Source organism: Bombyx mori, chromosome 6 (assembly GCF_030269925.1).
Source record: "Bombyx mori chromosome 6, ASM3026992v2".
In the NCBI taxonomy this organism is placed as follows: Eukaryota; Metazoa; Arthropoda; class Insecta; order Lepidoptera; family Bombycidae; genus Bombyx; species Bombyx mori.
In genome coordinates this window covers 2,305,874-2,323,221 of record NC_085112.1, presented here as the reverse complement: position 1 = coordinate 2,323,221, position 17,348 = coordinate 2,305,874, and the positions used below count along the sequence as shown (strand labels likewise).

The 17,348-nt window shown below is 36.8% G+C and overlaps 1 protein-coding gene across 1 annotated transcript in view; it reads left to right on the top strand.

Annotated features, from left to right (window-relative positions):
- Nucleotides 1-3,872: 3,872 nt before the first annotated feature.
- The window catches only part of Btr175 (cadherin-like membrane protein), a 44,487-nt gene continuing 31,011 nt past the window's right edge, over nt 3,873-17,348 (top strand). The window contains 9 exon segments of the mRNA NM_001044217.1: nt 3,873-3,955; nt 7,880-7,971; nt 8,956-9,024; nt 9,490-9,648; nt 11,170-11,287; nt 12,695-12,842; nt 13,825-14,061; nt 15,831-16,029; nt 16,611-16,900. Of these exon segments, the coding sequence (NP_001037682.1) occupies nt 7,905-7,971; nt 8,956-9,024; nt 9,490-9,648; nt 11,170-11,287; nt 12,695-12,842; nt 13,825-14,061; nt 15,831-16,029; nt 16,611-16,900 (1,287 nt within the window). The 5' untranslated portion in view covers nt 3,873-3,955; nt 7,880-7,904.

Below are 17,348 nucleotides of genomic sequence, written 5' to 3'. Positions count from 1 at the left end.
GCCGAACCAGTCGCTTGCGAGGAAGGGCTCAACGAGTAAATTAACCTGCAGACACAGCCCACTGAGTTTCTCGCCGGATCTTCTCAGTGGATCGCGTTTCCAATCCGGTGGTAGATTCTGCGAAGCACCGCTCTTGTTGGGGCCAGTGCTAGCAACACTCCCGGTTTGAGCCCCGAGAGCTCACCTTACATGTCAAGGCGAAGCTGAAATAGCCTCTCAAGGCTATCAACATAGGTAGGTATAAAAAAATTGAATTCTACAAAATACAAGCACAAAAACATTTATTTTATTTTAGTGTGAGAAAGCAGACAACAATATGATTAAAACTCTTTGAGTTGGAAGGGTGAGTGGTGGATCCTAGATGCCGGTGGCTTCAAGGCGATGCCAGTTTCACAAGGAAAGGTGAGCCGCTTCTCAAACTCAATCCATCTCTCGGCAACCACCCTATACTTTACTGTTTATTGTACATAACTAAAGATCATTGAAACATTGAAATAGTAAAACAAATCTACTATTTTAAATTTATTTGTTTTGTGATTAGCCCAAATGGGATGAACTACTGACCCTGGCTACTGATTTTTTCTTTCGGGAATAAGGATAAAATATTCAGTTTTGTATTTTGAATTTCCAAAATAGAAATGAGTAATGGAACAATATTGATCCTACGTAATCTAACATATACAGAAATAATTTAGTTTAGTTAGTAACCTACCGTTATTGTATGATGATGATATTGATATTGTTACGGGATGTTCCCTATTTAGAATTCGTGGACATAGAGATAAATTAATATAAAATACTAGCTGACCCGGCAGACTTCGTAGTGCCTCAATCGATAATTAAAAGACCTAAACTTTTGTATAAAATAAACTAAAACAAATAAAAGGAATCCGTCCGAAGCGACGGGGGACACATCAAAGGGAAAACAAAATTGTTATTTTTATTTAATTCCGAGCATTTTCATATTTATCTACCTTTTAAACCTTCTCTGGACTTCCACAAATAATTCAAGACCAAAATTAGCCAAATCGGTCCAACCGTTCTCGAGTTTTAGCGAGACTAACGAACAGCAATTCATTTTTATATATAAAATATATAAGCTATTTTTAACGTTTGCATGAATTATGTAGGTACGCATTTGTTATCGAAATTTCAAGAGATTATACATCGATAAATAGTATTCAAATAAAATACGTCACAAAATGCATTTATTGAATGTAGTAAATACATTGAAATGTTTTTTCGATCTAGATCTCAAACATTGTATATTGAGGTCATACGACTACATCAGAGTTATTTAACCCAATTTTTTCAATTAAAAAAATATAATTATTTTTATTTTACTAAAAATAGCAACTTATATAAAAATAAACAACTGATTTAAACAATATAAAATGATATTCTGTTTTAAAGATATGACATATCTCCTAGATGACGTGTAATTATTTTAATTTATCAGTCAGAATATATATATATATATATATATAAAGCATGTGGAAACCTCCACCAACGTCAAGATTTGAGGCTGAAGTTATCTCACAGTAAGAACAAGCAGGATGATGATACCTATTCGTACGGGCACACAATATTTCCTACCGATAAAACCCTCTTTCGTGTCTCCCAAAATACAGTTAGCTTATAGAGTAGATTACCATATAGAATAGGTTAGAATATAATATATTTGTTCTGAGTGGCTTGTGGTGATAGTCATCACAGATCACAAGATATTTGAATCTCGCTTACGATATTCTCAAGATAAGCTTGTATACATGCGTATACAAATTCCGAACAACAACATTCGGACCGTCGGTCTACCTAGCAATATCACCCGCTCGGTGGAAGATCTTCCCTTTGTCGTATATCTCCCCACAGACTCATCAACGCAGAGCTCGTAATTATGTCGGCTACATACATTTTATGATTACATACAATACCGTCTTTACCATAAGGGCACACGGGGCCCGTGCCCAGGGCCCCCATTCTCAGGGGGCCCCGAAAGACCGACAATTTCTCTCACACGTTTATCCTCAAAACATTTTTGTCGGGCACATTACACTTTTTTCACAAATCAGCAATCAGAAGGTATTTACAAGGCATATACTATGCCTATAATAGAAGATTTTGCACAACAGAAATCCCGAAAGAAACCGTTATCGAAATCGTAACCAAAAAACCAGCAGCATTCTAATATCATTAATAATATATTATATCATACTGTATTTGATTACCTATAATAAATGGTCATACTAAGTAAAAAAATGTTATTATAATTCGCTTTTTTTACTTTTCAAAAGGGCCTCAAATTCTTGTGTGCCCAAGGGCCTCATCCTAGTTTAAGACGTCTCTGATTACATACATACATTTTACATTACATACATATATTTTATGACGTGAGCATACACCGTGAAAGGGCTTTTTTGCAATTTCACCTCTAAATATAGGACGATTAAAATGGTTCTATAGAAGTTGTGCATTTGCCACCTACCAGATGGACCGACGACCTTGTGAAAGTCGCTGGGAACAGACCGGCCACACTGGAGATCGATTTGATAGGCCTATGTTCAGCATGAGACAGTGGACAGCCTGAGCTGATGATAATGATGACGATGTATATTTTCTAAGTAAGAAATACGAAATATCACATATCTGTCTTTGTTTAGTAATAAATATACAAGTATATCAATCTTTTTCAAAATGTTATCCGCAAGAGGGCGAATTAAAATGAAAATGTTTGTCCTCTATGCGCTGACTAAACCATTTATCCTATTGTGATGAATCTTGATGCAATTGTAGTTACTCCAGAGAAAACTTCTGTCAATGAATGCTACCCATTAGTATATAAACATATTTAGTAATCATTAATATTCTTTTCTAGAATGCAGCGACGCAGCATGCCGAGACAATAGCCTAATTACTTTATCATTAACAAGTTTTATTTTTAGCTATTAAAATATAAGTAAATAATGATGTAAGTTAAAAAAAACTTTTAGCTTGTATATTCAGTTTTTGTTAAAAAATTTGCAGTGTGACAAATGCTTTCTTGTTCTCAAAATCACACCACCAGCGATCGCCGGAGTTGAGTTAATGTCCCCTACCCGGAAACGCAGTGTTGATCTAAAATACGTTTGTAAATAAGTGTCATATTTTTAATTTAGCACCTTTAATCCTGCGTTTTCTTGACTCCGAAGCATTTCCTGTGCGTTGTAACATACAAAATAGAAATTGTCTTTTATAATTAAAAGGAAAATCGTAACTAAACCTATTTCTGCCTATTTCTTCCGTGAAGCAGTAAGCAGCGTTTCGATTTGAAGGGTGGGGCAGCCGTTGTAACTATACTAAGATCTTAGAACTTATATCTCAAGGTGGGTGGCGCATTTACGTTGTAAATGTCTATGGGTTCCAGTAACCACTTAACACCAGGTGGGCTGTGAGATCGTCCATCCATTTAAGCAATAAAAAAACCAGAATTCGCACTTTTACTTTAGAGGTAATTTGTGAACAAAACTTAGATAGGTAATCAGAAAATTTAGTACGTAACCCTGGATGGAGCTTTTACTGCACTAAGTAGCCTTCGACTTACCAAAAACTGAACAAATCCATCTCTCCCACTAGCTATTATCTTTATCCATTATTATTAACCGCTGAAAAGCATTTAGGCATTACGAACTGTTCATTTATCTTTTTAAATTATCAAGACAAATGTATCACTTAATCGATAAAACAAATTATTAATAATTACATGTTATCGTTGCGAGCCGATCTAATCGTTATCAGTGGGTTTGTCACCGAAAAACTACACACAGCACTAAGCGCTGGACATACGTTGATTGTGGTTTAACGTTTTCAAAAAAAACAAAAAAACAAAAAGTATATACAAAATCTTCTAAAGCTGTGCGTGTAATTTATATGAATCGTGTAGTGTGAAAATATTTATTTTGTGAATCAATAATAATTGGTAATGTTATTTAATTTTAACGTAGTGATTAGTAAAGAAAAGGTTTTAAAAACATAAATACGTTCAGGTTAATAATAGAAAGCTTAAAGTTCAGTGCAAAGTGTCTTTAATCGTCTCCTGTAGGGGATATGAGAGGTGCAAATGAAGTCATAAAACAAAGTTCTCTTATTTAACTTTCAAGTCATTTTTAATATACAAACAGAATCAGCTACAAACTAGCAAGTTTTTTTTTTTATTATCCTGTAGGTAGACGAGCATACGGCCCACCTGATGGTGAGTGGTTACCGTCGCCCATAAACTTCAGCAATGCCAAGGGCAGAGCCAAGCCGCTGCCCTACCGAGAGAACAAAAGGGCTAGGCCTTCGTTGGTTTGTTTATTGATGGCTTAGCTGCCAATAGAAATAATTATCAATGTGTATTGATGATCAAATGTTTCGCAAACAGGAAATGACCCGAGATTATCGCTTGTAAATAAATGAAGATGTGAGAAAGATTAATAATGATAAGTTGTTTTTTCAATGGGCGGGTGTACAAACAAAATTGAAAAAAAAATACATTCGTTTTGTTATTATATTTTGCCATTACGCTATTCGTGGAGTAACAAGGGTGCATATAAGAAGTAATGCCCTTGATAGTACATTCTTAGTTATCCGTATTCAAACTAACGCGTTTAACCCTTCAACTGCCATGTAAACCACCGATGCCATGCGTGGCGCACTGAAGTAATTATCTCGATTCCTGTAACTAAGGCGCCGGAATATCTAGTAGACTCTGGAAAAGACGTATTCGAAGATACAAAGAAATAATCTCTTTCTAAGAGACCAAAATAATTAAAAAGTACATTAACAAACAAAAGAAGGCAAAGCTAGGCAATTAAAATAGTTAGACGCTTAGTAACAGTACTTCAGTGCGCCACGTAAGGCATCGTTGTACTACATGGCGGTTAAAGGGTTAATCCATAGGGTGATGAAGTCTCAGTTATATATGCATAACGGCTGTCCCACCTTTAAGACAGAAACGCACTACTGCTTCACGGCAGAAAAGGGCAGAATGGTCGTACCTATCCGTGCGGGCTTACAAAAGGTCCTACCACATTTCTAAATCTAAAAACGCATTTATATGATAGATTTTTATCAAACAACAAATTCGCTAATTTAATTAAGCTTCACTGACGCTGTATACACTAGCCGTGGTTATTTGTACACAGCGCAATCCACTTTGAGGAATGAGTCATTCCATCACAACATGAATATGATTATCCACATCGAAACACGAGTCGGAAGACTTTATTGCTTCATAACAAAGCTGTTCTCGGTAGACGGGCCCTATTACAACACCATTCCAAAGCGGTCTTCAATACTCGATCCTACTACCGTACCAAGATATTCCAAAGTGGTGCCAATACTCCCTGAAAATTAACGACATAGGGAAGATTCTAGCGAATGGGCGAAATTGCTCGCTGAACTGATGGCCCAAATGTTATTTTTTGGAATTTGTATTTACACAAACTTATCTTGCAAATGTCTTTGCGGGATTGAGGTGTCTGTTAAATATCTTGTGTTCTATGATAACTACCCACTATGAATTGTAATGATCTTTTGCTCACTGGGTCATTTCATCACCAGCCGTGATCCACTGCTGGACATGGGCTTTTTTTTATTGCTTAGATGGGTGGACGAGCTCACAGAACACCTGGTGTTAAGTGGTAACCGGAGCTCATAAACATCTAGGTACGACATAAATGAGCCACCCACCTTGAGATATAAGTTCTAAGGTCTCAAGTATAGTTACAACGGCTGCCCCACCCTTCAAACCGAAACGCATTAATACTTCGCGGCAGAAATAGGCAGGGTGGTGGTAAGTACCCGTGCCGGCTCACAAGAGGTCCTATCACCAGTGTTAAGCTTCTCTATATTAACCATAGATCCTGGTTTTCAGCTCTCCTAATCCATGTCTTGCCGACCACCCTTAGCAACTGATCGCTAAACCTGACCGGTGGCACCCCAAGCTCCATTGAGCCATTTTTCGAAATTAAAATACGACTTTGCCTTTACATATTATTCACATTGATTGCACACTTATGATTAACTTTAAAATCCTTGATACGAAATTCTTTAATAGAAACGCAATCTTTATTAAGAAAGGATTATCGAATTCAGATATTTATTTAAGGTACTTTTTTGTTGTAAGATAAAATTAATATGGCCGACGGTAAACTACCTACGATAATAAAAACATAAAAAAATATTTCAACTAAAACGGGAGTATGCGTATATGAAATATGTTTTTGATGATTAATATTTGTGAAAAAAAAGCAGTCAAGTTGTAAACAATAGTAGTTGTTTTCTTTTATTCGTGCGATAAGATTAAAAATGTTTTAGCCACATCCAAAAAAAGGATAGATAATGTTTGAAGGAAATCGCTTCAAGTGAAGTTGTTTATTAATGAAACATATAAAACGGTATTTTGAATTAAGTTCGTCACGCATGGAAATTCTAGAATTTGCTTTCTAATAAAATATTTCTCTTAAAATACACATAGCGCCTTATCGTGTTTATTTGGATTTTTCATATTTTATGGAAATCAGAGGTGAGGCTCCGGTGCCTCTAGTATTGATCCATGGGTAGGGTGACTTCACGACATGCTCTACTAAAAGGATAAAGACAAAGAAATAATATTATAGATAAACTAAAGTATCTGTGTCTATTGCATACCTAGTATAAATATAATAATGGTTATAAGACGTATCATAGCAGCGTACACATAGGATACCACACTAAAGACATCGTGGCCTGACGGATAAGACATTTAATGTACTCGTAGTGACTATACTAATTTTAAATCGCGCGAGCATTTGCCAATTCTTTAAATGTAGATACTTAGTACTTAACAGATGTTCACAATGTCTTCCACGGCGAAGCATACGCTACATCCTAGCAAAAGTGCCTCGTGAGGCCATTTCTAACGCCAAGCCGTAATGTATTCCGGTCTCCTTTTGCCATTTCCTTATAAATTTAACACGTTATACACTTTACGATCCACCGGTGGGCCTAACATACTTTTTTTTCATACATATGCTGATAGCCTTGAGAGGCTATTTCAGCTTCTCCTCGACATGTAGGTGAGCTCACGGGGATCAAACTGGAGTGTTACTAACACTGGCCCTAGCAAGAGCAGTGGTTCGCAGAATCTACCACTGGATCGGAAACGCGACCCACTGAGAAGATCCGGCGAGAAACTCAGTGGGCTGTGTCTATGGGTTAATTTACTCGTCGAGCCCTTCGTCGCAAGCGACGGGTTCGGCGAGGACGGTGACCGGGCTAGCGTATGATACCCTTCGGGCCAAACCAAAATCAGGGAATCAGTAATTTTGATCAACATGTGATTCTTACCGCTATTTTGATTCTAAAATTTAATAAAATGCGGTAATTTAAAAATAAAAATTAGCGACTTTTACCGTCTAGTTTAGATATTTTAAAAGGTTCACGGGTGCACGGAGCACCAGGGCCTGAATGAAAATACTCGATTTTTCTTATAGCGTTCAACGTGTTAAGACCTCAAGATGCGTGGGGATATTAACGAAATTAAATTATTCTGCCATGAAGCAGTCATGCGTTCCAGTTGCGAGAGTGGGATAGACATACAATTGCCTCATGCCTCATGTCACCTCCGATAAACACGTTGCAATGTCCATTGACTCTAGCATAGACGGCGAATCGTAAATTCATTCAACTGTCTATGTAATAAAAACTTAACAACTAAAATATAGACGTTCTGTCTCGAAGAACATTCACGTTGAGATGTCTACGGACTCCGCTAATCGGGTAACTCCAGGTCCTGGACTCATCTACAGCATCAACAATACGTGTCTGCCCTACTGCGCCAAAATAACCCCTAATTTACCATAGATTTACTTTTCTTCAGTAACAACAACAAAGGAACATGCAAGATGGGAGTTGACGTTCGAATTCTAGCTACACTACTTCTAATCTATGCAGAAACTGTATTGGCTCAAGGTGAGATCTATTTCGATTATCGTACGCCCATAATAAGTTTCCTATATAAATTACTTTAGTAAGAGATTGCTGGTGTCAAGTGACGCGGATATCTGAAGCAACTAACAATTGTTTTTTTCTTGCGCTGTGCCTGCCGTCCACGGCACAATGCAATAAAATTAATAAACCTGAGTTTCATTGTTGCCTTCAGTAACTCTTTAACCAAATCAATTCAATTTTCCAAGAACTACCAAAATTTTAAAACGCACAGAATCCAAAAGTTTCGAGGTCAACTAGACATTCACAGACGCTTTCAAGTAGTCAAGACTTTTACTATCACGACAGATTACATTTTTGCAACTTTACAGGAGAGCCATTTAAAACTTCTTGTGCTACTTCAAAGGAATAAACTCAATTGAAGCTCCAATAAAAACATTGAACTGTTGATGCTAATACCAAATAAAACGCATATTTAATTATAAAGATAAATATGGCGTATTAAGCGAAATGTCGTTCAAACCTTTCACCCCTCGATAAGTTCGAAATGCAGGTTCACCAAACCCATGACGAAGAAGAAGCTTGTTAATTTATAAATATATGATTATCATATATTAAAATATACTATTATATAATAGTAGCCGTACTCGCCCGCTTCGCTGGGCATTTAAAATTAACATTATTATTTATTGTCATTATCATTAGGGAGTCCAACACTCAAATAAATATTAGCCTATCCATTAAGTACATGTATTTTCTACATGGATAGCAAGTTTCAAGTCAATCGGATGCACGGTTCAGTAGTTATAACGGAACATCCGTAAAAATCACTGTAGATTTATATATTAGTATATAGATTAATAAATGGACGTACGTCACATAAATATTACAATCATCAAATCAGTACACGCACATAACAGGGGTGACTTGAATAGGCCGAAACATCATCTGCATTACCGAGCACGGAATCACCCGGACTCCTATTATCTTGTACTGATAAAATTCCAGAAAGATGCGGCTTCATGGTTGCCATACCCAGACCACCAAGGCCGGATCTGCCTGAACTAGACTTCGAAGGTAAGATCTTAAGAAGTAATTTCTAAATTAATTTATAATGATTTATTTTTATTTTTACTTGATGTTTTTTTCCTTAAAATAAAGAGATACAATTTGGGTCATTCTACAGATAACAGTAATTTATCCCATTATTGCATAATGGAATTGAGATAAAATAAATCTTATAGATCATGTAGAAATAATTATAATTATATTAATATTATATATTACATTACAGGAATACAGAAATATTTTGGTTACAAATCATTTTGATGCCAACTATTATATGATATTGTAGCTTTTACATGTTTGTTTTAAAATTCAAAATTTGGAATAATTATTTTCAGAACATTAAAGAATTATTGTATTAAGGTAACGATTAATGTCAACTGCTTATCGCTGCTTCATCGATTCCCCGTGAATCAATTCATATTGGTGTTTTAAAGTCTTTTTTTAATTTATTTTAAGCTTTATTCCTATTTTCAGGTCAAACCTGGAGTCAAAGACCACTAATACCGGCGGCAGACCGCGAAGATGTCTGCATGGACGGTTACCACGCGATTACACCTACCTACGGAACTCAGATTATTTACATGGAAGAAGAGATAGAAGGAGAAGTACCCATCGCCAAACTCAATTACCGCGGTATAACATTTCGAAGTTTTCTTTGTATTCAAATTTCGATTTTTGTTTATTGCTTATATGGGTGGACGAGCTCACAGCCTATCCGGTGTTAAGTGGTTACTGGAGCCCGTAGACATCTAAAACGTAAATGCGCCACCCACCTTGAGATATAAGTTCTAAGGTCTCAGGTTTAGTCACAATGGCTGCCCCACCCTTAAAACCGAAACGCATTACTGCTTCACGGCAGAAATAGGCAGGGTGGTGGTGGTACCTACCCGCGCGGACTCACACGAGGTCCTACCACCAGTTAGTAAATATAGTTTTAGACTTTCGCAGTATCGTCGTATTACGGCCTTATAGGTCATTTATGCATTTGTGTACCACTCATGAACATTTAAACTATATTTATTAGTCGAAATGGACCTCATAATCAACCTGATGATGAACCGTTGGATCACATTATATGTTTCTCGCAACACACCGTAAGACATCTGGTGAAATTCCTGTCGTCTCGTATTTTCCATCGCATTGCACGCCCCCGGAGCAGAGCTCATCTATACTATACATTACTGGTGGTAGGACCTCATGTGAGTCCGCACGGGTAGGTACCACCACCCCGCCTATTTCTGACGTGAAGCAGTAATGCGTTTCGGCTTGAAGGGTGGGGCAGCCGTTGTAACTATACTGAGACCTCAGAACTTATATCTCAAAGTGGGTAGCGCATTTACGTTGTAAATGTCTATGGGCTCCAGTAACCATTTAACACCAAGTGGGCTGTGAACTCGTCCACACATCTAAGCAATACAAAAAAAAATACTAACTAGAACCGCTGCGTTGATTCACAGTGAGTTATCAAAGATCGTTTTTGCCTTGTACCATCCCGCTTTGGAATATATTGTTTCAAGAGCGCTATGACATATCTTGTAAAACTGAGGTATGAGGAGAATAGTCAGCAGTATACAGCGGCTTTCCTATGGTCCACGTATTGATAATAGCTTATCTTGCTGAAGATTTTCGTTAAAATGTACACGTGAATTTGTGTTTTGATGCAGAAAGAGTCAAAAGATTTTTTGAATGACAGATCAGGCACTTTATTGTGGGCTTATATAAAAAGAACTTGACTGACGCATGACGTCGTGAACAAGCAAACATTTATGTGCAAAAAGCAAAGTCTGACCATCTCTTTCATTATGAGTGAGCTGGTCTAGCAAGGATACAAGTGAACATCTTGGACAGTGGAAATCCGGACAAATAAATAGTCTTATTTGCAAACGTTTTAATAAACTTCAAACCAGTATTTGGAGATGAAAAATACAACGCAAGGGAATGATACAATAGATCTCGAGACTGGAATTGTCTGCCTAGCCCTTAAAGAATGAAATAAGGCAATGCAAGATAATCCTGTGAGCGAATACGTTAACAACAATCACTATTCACAGTACACAGAGAAAATACGTTCTCAAACCTTGAATATTAGAAATCAGTAACATAAAAAAAATGTTGTTACAGACTTGATAAATTACACAATTGTTCTATTTGCAGGTCCAAATGTACCATACATTGAGCCAGCATTTCTGTCTGGTTCTTTCAATCTACTCGTGCCCGTTATCCGCAGGATACCAGATAGTAATGGAGAATGGCACCTTATTATTACTCAGAGGTTCGTATCCATACACTAGCTGAAACGTTTGAAGGAGTCTTCAGTGATGTGCCCTCTGAATATCAAGTGGCTATGCAGCTATACTTAAGTGTAACTATACTTGAGACCTTAGAACTTATAGCTCAAGGTGGGTGGTGCATTTACGTTGTAGATGTCTATGGGCTCCAGTAACCACTTAACACAAGGTGGGATGTGAGCTCGTTCACCCATCTAATTTTTGACGGAAGTAGAAATGTCCGTGGGGTTCGTGGCTATTTCTGAAGTTGTTGAGAATACAGACTTTTAATATAAAAATTCCTTTCCTTTCCATTTGAAATTGAAAATTTTCCAAATGGACAATGGACTTCATCAATACCCACATTTAAATTGTATAATAAATACGAAAGTAACTCTGTCTGTTTGTTTTGTTATCATGTGTTATCATGCTACAACCACCGAACCGATTTTGACGAAAAAATGAGAGTTTAATATAAAAATTCCTTTCCTTTCCTTTTGAAATTGAAATTTTTCCAAATGGACAGTGGACTCCGTCAATACCCACATTTAAATTGTATAATCAATACGAAAGTAGCTCTGTCTGTTTGTTTTGTTATCATGTGTTATCATGCTACAACCAACGAACCGATTTTGACGAAAAAAGATGAGTGCCTACATTAAATAGAACATAGAAAACTTGACAAGAATACGCCCTCACACGTCACCGGAATTTTATTTGTATTTAAATTACGCGCATCAATAACTTTTTGTGCGAATCAATCAATACTTTTAAGGCCGCTTATTAAGAAACACCAACACTTCCAATCGGCGTTCGTTTTAGGAAATGTGCACTCCGATTTTTCAGAGATTTCATTCTAGTCCAACATTCCAATTTACAGTTTTTGAGGTCACGATAAACTGGGGCCGAGCGCGTTAAAATCAACTAAATCACTTAATTTTTAATTCGCTTTTATTAGCTTCAGACGTATATATAGGTATATTTGTAACGGAATCTTAGAACATGATTTTGACCCCCTTCAAAACGTCGGATTAACTCGAAATTTGGTATGCTTAATAGGGACCGATGACAATTCAATATTAAAAACATTGAAATTCAACTAAAAAATGAAAAATAAATAATAGTTTAAAAAAACTAACAAAATACGCTTTTATAGAAAATTAAAAAAATAGAAAAAACAATTTTAATACATTCGAATTAAAAATAGTGTACGAAAAAATGATTTTATTGTATTATAAAAAAGCGTGGGGTGCTTTTTAGGATATATATTCAAAATAACCCTTCTACTCATATCGGTTCATAAAATATTTATAACTACTTATACCATGCACCCCACGCTTTTTTTTACAATAAAATCACTTTTTCTTACACTATTCTTAATTCAAATTTATTAAAATTTATTCTTGTTCCAGACAAGATTACGAAACTCCTGGAATGCAGCAGTATGTGTTCAACATCAGGATAGATGGGGAGACATTGGTTGCGGGTGTTTCACTGCTGATTGTCAATATTGACGACAATGCACCGATTATTCAAGCACTTGAACCGTGTCAAGTTGACGTGAGTTTTATTGTACATTTAATTCGCGTGACTTTGAAGAGATTTTCTAACGAGCCGGCTATTAATTAACTATCCGAATGTTGTTATTCGGAACATGTGCTTATGTAAGCTTATACATACGACATAAGGTCGGATATTGATAACAACTTTAGAGACTTATAGTATACGGTTGCCAATAAAATGCAATCAATCCAACATCAAATCTAGCGTAAAATTACAATTACCTAAGTTATCCTAACGATTTATTTTTCAATGTTCACCATTCGTTCCCTATTAACTAACTAAACTAACTAATTAATTAAATAAATAAATAAAAGACAAATTTATTTAAAAAAAATTTGGATTAGCTGATTGAATTGCTATGTTACCGGATGCCATGATTCCATTTAGTCCATTAAAAAAATAACAAAACTTCTTTTTAATTCCTAAATTCAACGTCACGTCAAAGCCACCATTTTCTATAATGACCCGTCAAAACCGCATTCCTGCAGTGGCCGGACTATAACTGTTATTTTTTCTAATGCTTTTCTGATATCTGATATTTTATAGCACGATATGTTCCTTCATCGTGGGAGTCATTCGTGCAGATGAATTAAGTAAAATATTAGACATTACCTGGAGGCGAAATTCAACACGGACGTAGTCTTACTTACTTACTGGTGGTAGGACCTCTTATGAGTCCGCACGGGAAGGTACCACCACCCCGCCTATTTCTGCCGTGAAGTGGTAATGCGTTTCGGTTTGAAGGGTGGGACAGCCGTTGTAACTATACTGAGACCTTATAACTTATACCTCAAGGTGGGTGGCGCATTTACGTTGTAGTTGTCTATGGGCACCAGCAACCACTTAACACCAGGTGGGCTGTGAGTTCGTCCACCCATCTAAGCAATAAAAAAGTCGCATCACACGATATGACTTCTACTTTTCTACATTATTTAAGATTTTTTGTTTATATAGCTTCATTTTCGTCTACATCTAATAGGAACTAGGGGAAGCTCGTCTGACTGAGTGTGTGTACGTCGTAACTGATGCCGATGGCCGCATCAGCACCCAGTTCATGCAGTTTAGGATCGACAGCGATCGAGGAGACGACAAGATCTTCTACATCCAAGGGGCAAACATTCCGGGCGAATGGATCCGAATGACAATGACCGTTGGCATCAATGAACCGTTAAATTTCGAGACTAATCCACTACATATATTCTCTGTGACCGCTTTGGTAAGTTTCATTATCATAAATATCGTAGATTGATGATAAACTAGGGGCCCATACAATTATTATGGTGAATATTCACTATTTAAGCGAAAAAGTGGCGGCCAATTCTTAAGGTATAAGGATGTTCAGAAGAGGCATATGAAGAAATGCAACATTGACCCCTCTCGTTGGGAGGCCCAAGCACAGAACCGTTTGAAGTGGAGACGCTTGGTGCAGCAGGGCGTGTATCTCTTTGAAAACGACAGGCGCGAACTAGACGACAGACGAAATAAACTGAAAAATAGACCGCCTTCCACCATTATTTACAACTTAGTGGGTGGTGTGCTTACGTGTTCTGTTTGCGCACATTTAAGAACAAGATAGGCTACCATAGCCATATTAGAGCGCATGAGAGGCGCGGACATTAGCTTTAAAGTTATTGAACAGAACATTTTGGTCGCCGTTGCCGAAACCGCCTTGGAACCATAAATGGTGAATAACATTCACATAATTCGATAACAACATACTTGTTTTATTGTTATTATATTTCGCTTATACAACTTTTAGATTTTTTCTCTCTACCAAATCGTTAGTAGACTAAGGATTCAAACTACGTACGAACTCGAAGGTGAGCTCACGTGCTCAACCTGAGAGCATTACGAACAATAGCCCTAGCAAGAGCAGTGCTTCGCTGAATCAACCACCGGTTCGGAATCGCGACCCACTGAGCAAATCCGGCAATAAGCTCAGTGGACTGTGTCTATCGGCTAGTTCGGTCGTTAAACTCTTCGTCGTAATCGACGAATTCGACAAGTACGGCGACTGATGCTTGCGACAGTAGATCCGGGGGATCCGACAAGACATGTCTTGGGCGACGGCGGCTTTGCTTTGCTCCGTCGCCTGGGTCGGATAAGATAAATACATTAGTATTTTGCATAAACTATAAGAGTACAAAATAATACTCTGCTATTTGGGATTGGGAATTTAGAGACTAAACAAATTCTTCATAACTTGGTAATCTATACTAACATATAAATCTACAGTGGTTTTTACGGATGTTCCATTTTAACTACTGAAACATGCGTCCGATTGACTTGAAACTTGGTATCCATGCAGAAAATACATTTAATTAATGGATAGGTTAATATTTATGTGAGGTTTGGACTCCCTACACCAGTTGGGGGGGCGTTAATGATGAGAATCGTTGTGAGACGCTAATGATCAAAAACGCTAAATTTAAAATTTCAGCTTTTATCAACTTATTATTGACTAGCTGTACCCGCACGCTTCGCTGGGCATTCAAAATTAACATTATTATTTATTGTTGAAGTGAAACTTCCTTATCGGCGTTGGAAAAAAATTTACCGTCACATTTTTCGGTTACGCGTCACATTTTTCCGTTACGCGCCATCTTTTTTGTATTCATGTCTATGATAATAAAATCCTTTTGTTTAAACTTTATCTAATTTAACTTTTTTGTATTCATGTCTATGATAATAAAATCCTTTTGTTTAAACTTTATCTAATTTAACTTTATTTAACCAATTTCTAGAAAGTTGCATGTAGATCATTTTTCGAAAAATAAGGCCATAAAGAAGTTTCACTTCTTACGTGTGTACACTAGTACACGCACACATTTTCTTTATTATAGTTTCTTTATAAAAAAAAATTAACTTCCCCTTCCGTCTTAAACCAAGCGAAGCGGGCGGGTACTTATGTTATAAAATCTATATTACTTGGAAATTAATTGATCTTTGAATTACTAATGCATTAAATCCATGTCTGACCTACAGGACTCTCTCCCAAACACTCACACTGTGACGCTTATGGTCCAAGTAGAGAATGTGGAACATCGGCCGCCTCGATGGGTAGAGATCTTCGCTGTACAACAATTCGATGAGAAAACTGCTCAGAGCTTCCCTGTAAGAGCTATCGACGGAGATACAGGCATCAACAAACCTATCCACTACAGACTGGAAACAGCAGAAGAAGGTGAGAAGTGTAATTTTTTTGTTATGTAGCTATGTAGTTTTTTAAGTGCTTCTTATATATTTTAAGAAGAATTTGGAAACCAACTAACATGGGTTTAGTAAGTTTTCACTAGTTACTAAGCCTAAATCGGTAAGACCGCCGGTGTATCTGTTTCATATCGATTTATTGATGACAGGGCACAATTCGTATAATACAAGTATCAATATTTCAAAATCAATGCATACAAAGCCTGTGCTCACGACTTTCATTTGAAATAAATACAATTATGTTTGTTATAAAATGAGATCTACATAATATGTCTAATGGTAAGCAGGACAGTATTTTTTTATTTATTATTTCGATGGGTGGAGGAGCTCACAGCCCACCTGGTGTTAAGTGGTTACTGGAGCCCATAGACATCTACAACGTAAATGCGCCACCCACCTTGAGATATAAGTTCTACAGTCTCAGTACAGTTATAACGGCTGCCCCTCCCTGACAGGCACCACCGTCACAAAAGCAGAAAGTATCAATCTTTTTAAAAAGTTGGGAGAGCCGTGATATAACTGAGATTTTGATCAAACAAATAAATTTTGTTATAGATACGTTTTTTCACATTCGCACCATCGAGGGGGGTCGTAGCGGCGCCATATTATACGTAGATCCAATAGACAGGGACACATTACAAAGAGAAGTGTTTCAATTATCCATAATCGCGTATAAATACGACAACGAATCTTCAGCTACGGCAGCCAACGTTGTCATAATAGTCAACGATATAAACGACCAAAGACCAGAACCTTTGTTCAAAGAGTATCGTTTGAACATAATGGAAGAGACAGCTTTGACGTTGAACTTCGATCAGGAATTCGGATTCCATGATAGAGATCTGGTGAGTGTTTGACAGTGGTAAATTTCCTCATAAATATGTGGGACCCATATTAGGGTGTAGGCGCCATTACTAACAATTTAGTATTGTGTAATAAGACCTTTGTGAAAGTACCAGTATAACAAACTTAATACATAACTAATATATTAACTGTTACTGGAATGACTAGAATAATTGGTATTGAATATGAGAAAAATATACATTTTTAACGGTTTTTCGAATCATAGGAAGATAAAAAAAAGACTAATACTATAATACTACTCAAGTACAGGAACTGATAAAAGAACACACAGAAAACACATATCTATACTAATATATAAATCTATAGTGGTTTTTACGGATGTCCCGTTATAACTACTGAACCATGCATCCAATTGACTTGAAACTCGGTATCCATGTAGAAAATACATTTACTTAATGGATAGGCTAATATTTACATGAGTGTTGGACT